This window comes from Sinocyclocheilus anshuiensis, unplaced genomic scaffold (genome assembly GCF_001515605.1).
Source record: "Sinocyclocheilus anshuiensis isolate Anshui unplaced genomic scaffold, SAMN03320099.WGS_v1.1 scaffold1077, whole genome shotgun sequence".
Classification (NCBI taxonomy): Eukaryota; Metazoa; Chordata; class Actinopteri; order Cypriniformes; family Cyprinidae; genus Sinocyclocheilus; species Sinocyclocheilus anshuiensis.
Window position 1 is genome coordinate 245,035 of NW_015557123.1, and position 12,035 is coordinate 257,069.

The 12,035-nt window shown below is 37.2% G+C and overlaps 2 protein-coding genes across 5 annotated transcripts in view; one reads left to right on the top strand and one right to left on the bottom strand.

Moving 5' to 3' along the window:
- Positions 1 to 5,871, top strand: part of LOC107677838 (collagen alpha-6(IV) chain-like) — a 127,665-nt gene extending 121,794 nt beyond the window's left edge. For all 4 annotated transcript variants that reach the window (XM_016472884.1, XM_016472883.1, XM_016472885.1 and 1 more), the window contains 3 exons: positions 3,185 to 3,376; positions 3,590 to 3,876; positions 5,030 to 5,871. In XM_016472884.1, the coding sequence (XP_016328370.1) occupies positions 3,185 to 3,376; positions 3,590 to 3,876; positions 5,030 to 5,290 (740 nt within the window). In that variant the 3' untranslated portion in view covers positions 5,291 to 5,871. The remainder of the gene's footprint in view (positions 1 to 3,184; positions 3,377 to 3,589; positions 3,877 to 5,029) is intronic.
- A 2,317-nt stretch (positions 5,872 to 8,188) lies between these two features.
- LOC107677832 (serine/threonine-protein kinase pim-2-like) lies at positions 8,189 to 11,588 on the bottom strand. The gene is made up of 7 exons (XM_016472871.1): positions 11,222 to 11,588; positions 10,773 to 10,867; positions 10,615 to 10,665; positions 8,906 to 9,284; positions 8,621 to 8,797; positions 8,401 to 8,489; positions 8,189 to 8,248 (listed from the first exon to the last, which is right to left on the bottom strand). The coding sequence occupies exons 1-7, from the start codon at positions 11,586 to 11,588 to the stop codon at positions 8,189 to 8,191; spliced, it is 1,218 nt and encodes a 405-aa protein (XP_016328357.1).
- Positions 11,589 to 12,035: the final 447 nt, after the last annotated feature.

Below are 12,035 nucleotides of genomic sequence, written 5' to 3' on the forward strand. Positions count from 1 at the left end.
TTTTCTCATTGTGATGGATGATTAAGGGAATTTGGCCTTTGTTTTCCCTCCTATTTATATTCCTGTGAAACAGGAAGCCATGGCTGAATAATTTCATGTTCATAATCACCCTGGTATGCTCAAAACTGTAAATACTGTATGAATGGAAATATACTTCACAGACATTTTACTCATAATAATTTCTAGGGGTGCCAATAATTGTGTCCAACGTGTATTTGAGAAAAACATTTATTTCATAATGAGATTTCCCCCTATTTTCAATTGTTTTAGTTCAGTGAAAGGTTAGATTTATGTGATTTTTTTTAAATAAAAGATCAAAATGATTAACAATGCAGATTTATTTTCACAGCCTTCTTTGATCATATTTACCAAGGGTGCCAATAATTATGACCACGACTGTGTATATATATATATATATATATATGTAGAGAGAGAGAGAGAGAGAGAGAGAAATTTATTTAAATAATACAACAAAATACTAACCATATAACCATATAAAAAGCTGTGTGAGCCATCAAACTTCATTAAAATTATTATTTATTCAGAAATTATTAGAAAGAAACTTTTATTCAGCAAGGATGCATTAAATTGATTAAAAGTGATAAAGACATTTATAATAAAACAGAAGATTTATATTTCAAATAAATGCTGTTTTGTTTTTTTTTTACTTTCTATTCATCAAAGAACCCTGAATGCATCATGGGTTCCAGAAAAATATTAAGCAGCAACTGTTTTCAGCATAATAATGATAAATGTTTCTTGAGCACCAACACAACATTTGTACTGATTTTAATAATTTCATATGACCATTTTTAATTGTATTTTTGATCAAATAAATGCAGCCTTGGTGAGCATTAGAGACTTCTTTCAAAACAACACACCCCAAATGTTTGAATTTTTGCAATATGTTTAAATTTTTTGCAATAAGCTTTTTTTTGTAATAAACATTTTTGTGCGATAGACATTTTTGACCTTGTCTTGTGCCACTTGATTTCTAGTTTAAAATTTGGATTCTAAAGCAAAACCAGATGAGAAACATTAATCTAGTGTATTACTTTTGATCGGTTATTCTGCACTCATGTGCTTTATGTGGTAACAGCTAAATTATTTTTATTATTTTCTATCAAATCATATTATTTAATCACTGTAATCACATAGGATACACCCGCAGAAGTAATTTTAGTGGTCAGATTAGGTAGACATTTCATTAACTGAATATTTATAAGCAGTGTTGGGAAGGTTACTTTGGGATTGTAATAGGTTACAGATTACAAGTTACCCTATTTAAAATGTAATAAGTAGTGTAAATATTTTAATTGCTTTATTAAAGTAATGCAACTGATTACATTTCATTACTTTTTGGTTACTTTTCTAAATTTCTAACAAATGTTTTCAACTGTTAATCATTTTGAAACATTTAAAGACGGCAGGGTTAACCTTACAGTGGGACTCAATACTGATTACTGTCAGACTTTCAAAATCCTTCATCACTTGAATTTAGATTATATTAATTTAATTTTAAAGCACAGCCACCTCAAAATCAGATTTTTAGCAACTCTTTTTACTTTGAGATTGTTCTGAGGTTAAATACTGATTTACAATCATAAGAAATAGTTTAATAGTTATGATACTGTTTTTGAAATCAAATCCTTGCATAGCTATGACAGGAAACACAGGCCTCTAACAATGCCTTGGAAAAAAGTTAATCTTAAAAAAAGAAAGTATATACATAAACCCAAATAGGAAATAAAACAGTTATTGAATTAGCGTGTCCTATTGTGTCCTAAACTCCTGAAACATTGGTGTCTCATTTTAAAGCAGTCAATGCAATTTGGGAAAGAAATCAATCAAATCTGAATGTGTGTGAAAATATTCAGATGTTTCAGATGTAACCCCCTTTGTAATCGTTAACATTTTCATAAGTAACTGTAATTTAATTACAAATTTTTTCTCAGTAAAGGCCCTTGCACACCGAGTATGAAATTTTCACACGTTAAAAGATAAATACGATCTCACGTTGTGTCAATCACGTTTACACACTGCCTCCGAAACTTTCGTCTGTCATAAAAAAAATTCGGATCAGGTTCGATTTTCTGTGTTTTTGCATCCATAGTAAGCATTTTGATAGGAAAGGATCACAAATACGAAAAAAAAATAAATGAAAAAACGCATACGAAAATTTCAGACTCGGTGCAAGGACCTTTACTCTTCAAAATAAAATGTCTTTATTGGTGTTGATGGTTCCATGAAGAACCTTTAACATCCATGGAAACTTTCCATTGCATAAAAAGTTGTTACAGTGGAAAAAGGTTCTTTAGATTATTAAAATGTTCTTCACACTAAGAAAAAAAAGTTATTTTAAGAACTTTTTACTGAAAGGTAATTCGGATCGGGTTCGATTTTCTGAGTTTTTTGCATCCATAGCAAGCATTTTGAGAAGTGTTTTGACAATTCAGAGCCACTGTACAAGCGAATGCCAAAATCCAGAATGGTGTCTGACAAGTTGATCCACTTCTTCTCACTACACAAAGCACTGTATAGGTCCTTGCACACTGAGTTCACAGAAATTGGTGGTCTTCTTTTTAATATGTGGCTCCAGTATCGCTTGCAAAGCATCAAACTGAGCCACTGACATCCTGAAGTAAACTTTGAATCGCCAGGGATAATCCCGCAGCTCCTTGATAAGGAGGTGGCACTCTCCTTGGATTAGATGATGGATCCAATATTTCCTGTTTCTTTTTCTCTTTTTAAGAAGAGAGAGGACAACAAAATCATCCTCACTGTTTGAAGACTCCATTTTGTATTGTTTTGCACATTTTTTCGCAACGGATTAATTAATTCACATCGGACTCAGTGTGCAAGGCTTCTGTGCGTGACGAATTTTTAGGATGACGAATATGAAAAAAACGAATACAAAAATTTCGGACTCCGTGTGCAAGGACCTTAACTGTAACAGATTGCAGTTACATTTATTTTGTAATTAAATTACGTAATTCAGTTACATGTAACTAGTTACTCCCCAACACTGTTTATAAGGTAGAAATTTCATTAACAGCATATTTTCAAGTGCGTAAGGTAACAATAGATTTCACTACAGTTTTCTGGGTTACATCTTTCACCCATTTCCTCTCCTCCCTTCTGTAACTGCCTTTCAAATTCTTCCACTTTGACATATCTTCTACAGGAACCCGTGGCTCACCAGGAATGCAAGGTCTTCCTGGTCCACCTGCGCGCAGTACCAGTATCGGTTATACTTTGGTGAAACACAGTCAGTCCAGCCAGGTGCCCATGTGTCCTCAAGGCATGTCCAAGCTGTGGGAGGGATACAGTTTGCTCTATGTGGAGGGGCAGGAGAAAGCACACAACCAGGACCTGGGTGAGACACTACGGTTGTTATTATAAGGGCTTTCAGTTGTTTACAAATTTTGATCATTCTGTTTTGGAATAGATAGATTTGGAATATTAATTGTTGTGGATCAGTTTATTGTGGACTGTGTAATATACACAAGTTCACTTGTATATACTGATAAGCTGACTTGCCTCAAGATAATGTTGTGAAAGTTGAATTCAAATGTTCTTGTCCTCACAGGATTGCCTGGCTCCTGCCTGCCGCATTTCAGCACCATCCCCTTCCTGTACTGCACAGTCAATGACATCTGCTACTACGCTAGTCGCAATGACAAATCCTATTGGCTGTCCACCACAGCACCCATTCCCATGATGCCTGTGGCAGAACAGCAGATATCTCAATACATTAGCCGCTGCTCAGTGTGTGAGGCTCCATCTCAAGCAATTGCTATCCATAGCCAGGATCTCAGCATACCGATCTGCCCTCAGGGTTGGAGAAGTCTGTGGATTGGTTACTCCTTCCTTATGGTACAATTGAGTTATACCTGAATGCACATGCACAATCACACATCACTGCAGATTCAGATCAACTGAGCTTACTATAGCTGTGTCTCATTTAGAAGGCTGCGTCCTCTGGAGGTCACATTCTCTGAAGGATACGTATACGGAGTATCCTCAACCTAGAATTACACGAGACAACAAAAAGGATGTATCACATTGCTATGCCAACACATTTATAGCATCGTTGTGCTCTCATGCTAGTTAAATGTACAATACCAGAGGGTTAAACAAATTAAAGGGGTCATATGATGCGATTTCAAGTTTTCCTTTCTCTTTGGAGTGTTACAAGCTCTTGGTGCAGTACAGTATTTGAAAAATAATGTTTTTTGACCATTAAAGCATGTCAACATATTCTGTTACACCAAATACACAAAATAATGATCTTTAAAATAGCATCATATGACCCCTTTAATAATTTCTCGCCTTGCTAGGAAAGTACTATTCTCATCATTTAAAAACCACTAAACACTTGTAATCCTGTTTACCACATCTACCAACTGAGGTAATACAACTTAAAAGAAAAACTTGAAAATACTTACATTTAAACACCACATCTTCGCTTGTGTGTAACGTTACATCTGCTGGCGCCGCCATTTTTTTTTTTTCAAATAAACGACGGTTGTTTACAGCGACGCAAAGAATTGTGAGTTATCTGTAGCAGCGAAGGATACACTTCATGCATCCTCCGAATTCCTGTGAAAGAAGGTCGCATTCGGAGTGTCCTACTTCTTTTCTGAAATGAGACAGCCTCGATGAGGTATGCAGCCTTCGAATGTGACCTCTGGAGGGCGCAGCCTTCGAAATGAGACACAGCTAATGTAGTACATGTTCACTCATCTGTATAAAATAATGTTCAAACGCTTGACAGTTAATACAATAAAAGATATGTTGACAGTTTATAAATGAAGTTTTATATGTATGTAAGCTATTTACTATAAATAATTGAATATAATTATTTTAAATTAATTTTAAATGTTCATAAATTTTGAATGATTTTGATATTTTTGGAAAATCTTACTTTCTAGTCTCCTCAAAGATGCAGTAAAGGACGTTTTATTTTGACAATGTTAAAACTACCTACATACTGTATAACTTTATAACATTTATGTTTGTCCTTCAGCACACAGCCGCAGGTGCAGAAGGAGGCGGTCAGTCATTGGTGTCTCCCGGTTCTTGTCTGGAGGATTTCCGCGCCACCCCCTTCATCGAGTGCAACGGTGCCCACGGCACCTGCCACTACTTTGCCAACAAGTACAGTTTCTGGTTGACCACAGTAGAGCAGAACGAACAGTTCGTCCAGGGTCCTTCCCAGGAGACGCTGAAGGGAGTTGAGTACCGGTCACGCATCAGTCGCTGTCAAGTCTGCATGAAGATCTTGTAGATGCACTGCAGGAGACTTTATTGAAACGATTGGAAGAAGAGTGGATGAGCTGAGCAGAGGAGGATAAAGGAAACAAACATGAACTGACTGATTTGATTTCTTGCCCTTGATGCCCAACAGTGGTCATTTGAAGGGCTAAGGTGAGCCCACGGTAAATATCAGTGTTCGAATGAAAAGAAGTGGAGAAAGAGATTTTACTCTTTATCTGTTTATCAACAACGGTGCTATGTTGTGTTTTTGTGTTAAAACTTTTAAGTTGTTGGTCATATTCACGGCTACCTCAGAGAGTGCATCCCAGACTCCCAGTGGATGGCACGGAATAATACACCTTGATTTTTCAAAAGAATCCATGCAGCGATGAAAACAATACTGCATTTCATGTATATGTTTTGGCTTCAGTAGCCTGTGTTGGTGCTTTCTTCGCATTCATGTTAACCATTCGCTAATCTTGTTAATCTTGTTTACCATTCAGCAAAAATGGACAAACCAGCACTTTGCAATCTTCATGAACAAGATTGTCCTCATGGTTGTCACTTGAAATGGTTAGTCTAACCCCATACATATCCTATATGAATTGCACTGAACTTAAAAATATATTTCATAAAATATGTCATAAAAAAATATGTTAAAGTTCCTTCACATGCAGTTGATCTAAATTCATCTAGTTCACCTAGTGATGTATTATTTTCTTTTATTGATGAAAGCATTTAAACATCCATCAAACATAAATGACGTGGATGCTTAATACCTTACAGATCATTTCTTGGTCTTTTAAGGTATAGCTTTTCAGCCTCAGTTATTCATTACATGACCAAACATGTGTATAATATGTTTTTAAATGGAAAAAAGTTAGAAGTTAGCCAGTCTCTTAGAAAGATTGGTTGATATATATAACCACTATGACCACTAAGCCTTTCAGTCTCTCATTGGTAGCCCTGAGTATACTTTTTCTTCTGTTTGTGTTTCATTTCATCGTGTCTGTAAGTGGTTAGATTATGGTTTATTCCTTTCATCCCCTTGATAGAAAGATGTACATTCAATTCATTGTGCATTTAATAATAGGGAAAGATTTAATAATATTTCCCCGTTTATGTTGCATTTGGTTCTTTTCTAAAATAAAACTATGTACATTTGTGAAGATTGGCTGTCAGAAGTGGGCAGTTTGCTTATGTTTTTACTGCTTTGAGACTAAAAAAAGAGATGTATAATTTCAGAACCCTATAAATGTTAATAACTGAGCATTAAACAGAATTTCATATAGTGCTGTAAATGTTTGCTCTGAATGCTCACAGTGAGTACATGTATGAAACCTCTCAAATAAAAGTATTCAAACATTTAAGTGCTGTCTTAAATTAAAGTTGCTTTTGTGATGTAAAACTTTTAATCTGTATTGCCATGTGACTGTCGAAATCACTTAAGAAAGATATACCGATATAGCACTGGCACTCAGTTTTGGATTTATATCAGCACATTTTTAGTGGTGATGGAATGGGAGGAACAAATCTTTTTGAATGAATCTATTGAGTGAATGAAAGACTCATAAAGACAGTCACTTGTTGCCACCTACTGGTGTATCAATGTAACCTGCAGAAAGTGACTAAAAATCATCACCACTAACAGAACAGACTTTACAATCTGTCTGGAATGAGCAAAAACAGGCTTCTAATCCAGTCACAACCATGCCATACATGACTGGTTGCAGCTGGGGAGCCGTTCATAGGAATCATTCCCAGTTTAAATGTTCCTTCTCTTTAAAATCACATGGTTATTAATGAGATTTTTATGAATGCAATGTCCAAATCACAAAACTTGGTACACACAAACAACAGGACAGTTTGAGAAAACATGCCAGATTTGGGAAATTTCTGGTGAACACATTAACAGAGTGTGATATACAGTTTTTTTTTTTTTTAAATATCTCTGATATTTATTAATTGTATTCATTTTAAAGTGTGAGAGATGGCAGATAACAGTAGATGTTTGGCCTGAGTTCATTAAAGGAAGCTGTGGGGCCATAACGGGTTCAGAGTTGATCTTCAGAGCCTCAATTTATGAGACTCTTTAAAATAAATAAATATAATAATGATATACAAATATTAATCTCCAAGCAAGCAATACTGCCAGATGCAAATATTGCTGCTTTAAATCAAGGACTTGGCGGCCCCACAAGACGCTATGGCCTGAGTGGAGGGATGGAAAGGCCACTCATGTAGGTCCAGCAGATGGAAAGCAGTAGGGTTGGGCGATGTCTACCAAATTGGCATCGGACGATGTCTACAGTGAAACTTGATGGATGATGACATCGGGGCGGGGTTAGGGGTGTGCCCGAAGCGTGAATCAATTGTGTTATACGAAGCCACTAAAAGGATAGCCGCTTGCTATAGGTAGCCTGTTGCATTACAGTACATGAAAGTTCACTTACCACATACACAGAGTAAGGAGAAATGTCTGATAGGAAGATGGCGAATGATTTGCAGATCCTGAGCACCAATGACAAACATCTAATCTTGTCAAATGTGTGGTAAGTACTGCTGTTCCGTAGTATAGAGTCCTTGTGATCACAAATCTCAAAAGTGAAAGTAAAATGAGAGCGCGCAATCAAAAGCGGTTTCAATAGCGGCTCCCTGATGCCCGCAATTTATATACAGTCGCCTATAGAAAAAGTATTGAAATATTTTTTTATCCTCCCATCTCGTAGGCTATTTATTCCCTTTAGGGTTTCCATAGTACACTTAATTTCCTTTCCGAACACGGAACTGGGATGCGGCGGATTGCGGGAGAGGGGGTGGTGGGAGGAATCACGATGTCAGCTTAACATCGTGATGTATGTCAGCCATCGGCGATGGACGATGGCATCGTCTATCGGCCCAACCCTAGAAAGCAGACTTAGAACAGAAATCAAGGGTGGCCGTGACAGGTGTCGTTTTCTGATGTTCTCTCCATGATTTCATCCATGACCTGAAACAAACACATTACACATATATTGTCTAAATACATTTAATTTACAGCACATTTTGGCAACATGTTTATGATGATTATATGACTGATGATCAAACTAAATCAGAAAGAAACAAAAATGAAACCCCATTTAGTTTATAAGGACTCCATACCTTAAACCAGTCATGGAGATGCATCTTCTCCAGAGTGAGTCTCTTCTTTGGCATAGGCTGCAGACAATCACAAATCAGTTTGCAGCATTCTGTGCAAAAAGACAAGAGAGACGTCTGATTATTAGCTTATACTTCACACCTGCTCTCTTTGAAGCTATTGGCCTTCTTTGGCTAATTTAGAATTCAAATTGTCCTCCTTCGTCTTTGATGAAGATCTCACCTTGTGACAGGCCTGGTTTGGTCCAGATGTTGGCAGCGGTCATGTACAGGTCCTTGGCTGTGGGAAAATCCCCGCACACCATTTCAAACAGCAGGATCCCAAGTGACCACACTGTCATCGGCTTGGCATGGTATTTGCCAGTAAGCTTGAACTCTGGAGGAATGTACTCTCTTGTGCCTGGAAGAAAGATATTTTGTCTGATGTTTAATACATTTCCACAGCATGCTGACTGTATGAAGGATGTGTTTCTGTGAGCTAATTAACAAAGCGGTTTGTGTAACATACCACAGAAGAATTTGAAGGCCGATTCTTTCATGAGAGCACCGCAACCGAAGTGAATCAGTTTCACCTCCATGGTGTCCTGATTGACCAGCAGGTTCTCTGGTTTGATGTCCCGATGGTAGACACCATTCTCACAGCAAACGTTAGCAGCACGAATGACCTGCCGCATAACATGTCGTGCCGTGTCCTCGTTAAGGGTTCCTCCGTGGAGCTCCATGAAACTAAGCAAGTCCATGCAAGGCAAGGGCCGCTCCATGACCATGATGTAGTGGTCAGTGTATTCCTGCCAGTCCAGCAGTTTAATGATTTGAGGGGATCTGGGGCATTTATTGGCCGTAAGTGTCAGGCCAATCTCCAAGGGGAGGCGTTTGGGATGACCAGGCTAAAAGAGAAAACATGGTGGTTCGATGGCGAAGGTTTCCCAAATAAAGACTTATGCTGCATCCAAAATCGCATATTCCCTACTATATAGTTGGCGAAAAACAGTAAGTGAGGCAAGTAGTATGTCCGAATTCATAGTATTCAAAAAAAGAGTAGGACGAAAAGTACCTGGATGACCTACTTCTTCCGCCCCCGGATTCTGAAGTGCGCATTCGATGGACACTTTACTATCCCATGAGGCCACGGGAGAGGATTTATGAATGACTGTGAAGCGACGCAACTGATACTGGTAGGCCATGTGACAGTAACAGCATGGCGGATGTAGTACGTCCGAATTTCATTCAAACTACCCATATTTATATATAGAACATACTTTTTTAACGGTCGTGCAGTAAATTCAAATTCAAATGTAGTACCTACTCAAGACAGTACACGATTTTGGACGCACCCTTAGTCAGTGTTGGGGAAAGTTACTTTTAAAAGTAATGCATTACAATATCGCGTTACTCCATAAAAAAAGTAACTAATTACGTTACTTAGTGACTTTCTATGGAAACTTTACTTTTGCGTTACTTTTTAAATCTGGACAGGGCTTGCTTGTTTGTTTTTAAAATAAAAAAGTTATATTTTTAGCAAATATAAAAGCCTTTTCACACCAAAAGTGAAATGAATAAGCCTCAGGCTGAAGGGAAAGTAAATTTACGTCCGTACAGTAGAATGCAGAAGAAGAAATTTCAACACACATCAATAAAAAAAGACACAAATGTTTGTCTAGAGTACTTTTTGCTTATTAGTATGGTTGAACTGGATCATCAAAGGTCAGAAGCAAAGACATTGGTTAATAGAATGGGATTAAATACATAAAGGATATTTGTGTTGTTTAACATTTAATTATTGCAGGTTTGCGTCATATTCTGAGTTGCATTATTTGTATTCATTTTGAGGAATACTGAATCTGTGTTTTTTTTTGTGAGTGAGATGAATTAATGCATATTTATATTTATTTTAGAACTACAGTAACATCTTCTGATTTCTCTCAACATGGGGACAGGAGAGCTGTCGATCAATAAATTGGAAAAAAAAGAGTAACTTGCGTTACTTATTTGAAAAAGTAACTCAGATATTCTCTTGTAAATTAAAAAGTAATGCGTTACTTTACTAGTTACTTGAAAAAAGTAATCTGATTACATAACTCGCCCAACACTGCCCTTAGTCCACAAATCAAAACAGTTCACAAATCATTTGTAGTCTGTGATGAACATGAATATAAGATGTTATAAATTGAAAACAGAGACTGAGAAGCAATGACACAGAGAGCACAGCCTACTCACCACTGTGATATATGGCATGTTTGGTGGCTTCAATGAAAATTTCACAGCAACCTGAACAATAAAACAGAGTTAACAGTTAGCATGAGCACAGTGACAATATCTGTCATGAATCCTGAAGAAATATACAAAGTTTTGTAAGCCAAAAGAAAAAAAGAAACCTTGAGTCCATCCTTGCGGCGAGTCCCGGCGTACACCAAACCAAATCCTCCTTTACCTAGCTTGGGACCGATTTTATAACACCTCAAAATGTAACCTATTAAAAGGTAAACAGTTGTAGTTAGTATGAAATACAGTTCTATACATTTTCAAATTTTATTTTATATTTTAGAATAACATTTTCTAATTCAAAATAAATAATATTAATAAAAAATACTGCATCTTGAAATTGGAGTGGTTAGGTGCACTTTTGACTTGATATCTAAATTAAACTTCTTTAAACAATGGAAACCAACAGATTTGTTTCTCAAACTGAATTGTCACATAATGGTAATGGCACCAAATGGAAAGCTATTCTTCAATCATGCTGTGATTTAAAGTCTTTTAATTTCTGATCTCTAAACTGTCACTCTAAGATACTTGGTGTGATAATGACAGCGGTGTTTGGGACTGTGGTTCTTTGTTATAAATGGGACTGTTCCCTTGTCATGTCTGCGAGATGTTCCCGCCACACGCTTGCGCTTCTTCTCAGCCTTAACCAGGTTGCGTTTTGCAGTTCTGCGGCAAGGAAAGCGGAGAGCGAGAGCGGGCCACCTCCAGAAGCACTTCTTTTTCTCTTCTATTCCTGTCTCCTTTCTCCCTCCATCAGTCTCATCAAGACCAAACGGCCACCTCCAGAAGCACTTCTTTTTCTCCTCTCTCCCTGCCTTCTTTCTCCCTCCATCAGTCTCACCAGGAGCTGGCGTCTCATCAAGCTGATGAGCATGGTTCTCCGCTGTGTTGTTGGTGTATTCACAGGGTTCGTGTACAGACTCCATATCAAGCGCTTTTTTAGATGTGAATTCAGCTGTCCCATGATAAAACCGTATGTGACTTTGCTATCAGAAACTCAGAAACTTCAACCAACAAAGTGAGCAAGTGATTTTCTGGCCTTTAAATACTGAAATACCAACGTTCTAATTACCATAGAAATCATAAAACTCGCGCAAATCTTGCTGACAAGAATGAGAATTCAAAAAATGCAACAAAAAAAAAACATGTAAGCTGGTCCTTGATAGAATTAATGTGTAATGTGTGGTTTGGTGTTTGGGTTTTGTTTCATGTTCATGTTCATGTTCATGTTTTCATGTCTTTTATTTTGTAATTATTTCATGCTGTTTGTGTCATGCTTCCCTTGCCCTCTTGTCTTCATGCCATTGGTTCCTCTGTTCTTTGTGTCATGTTCTCATTGGTTGTCTTAGTCATGTGTCTTGTTTCCCATTGGT

Bases quoted from the DNA above. Each gene is read 5' to 3' on its own strand.
- LOC107677832 (XM_016472871.1), bottom strand. From the start codon at position 11,588: ATGGAGTCTGTACACGAACCCTGTGAATACACCAACAACACAGCGGAG. The intron at 8,798-8,905 runs GTATGTTACACA...TCTTTCTTCCAG, and splicing joins GGCCTTCAAATTCTTCTGTG to GCACAAGAGAGTACATTCCT. The intron at 8,490-8,620 runs GTGAGATCTTCA...CTTTTTGCACAG, and splicing joins CAAACCAGGCCTGTCACAAG to AATGCTGCAAACTGATTTGT.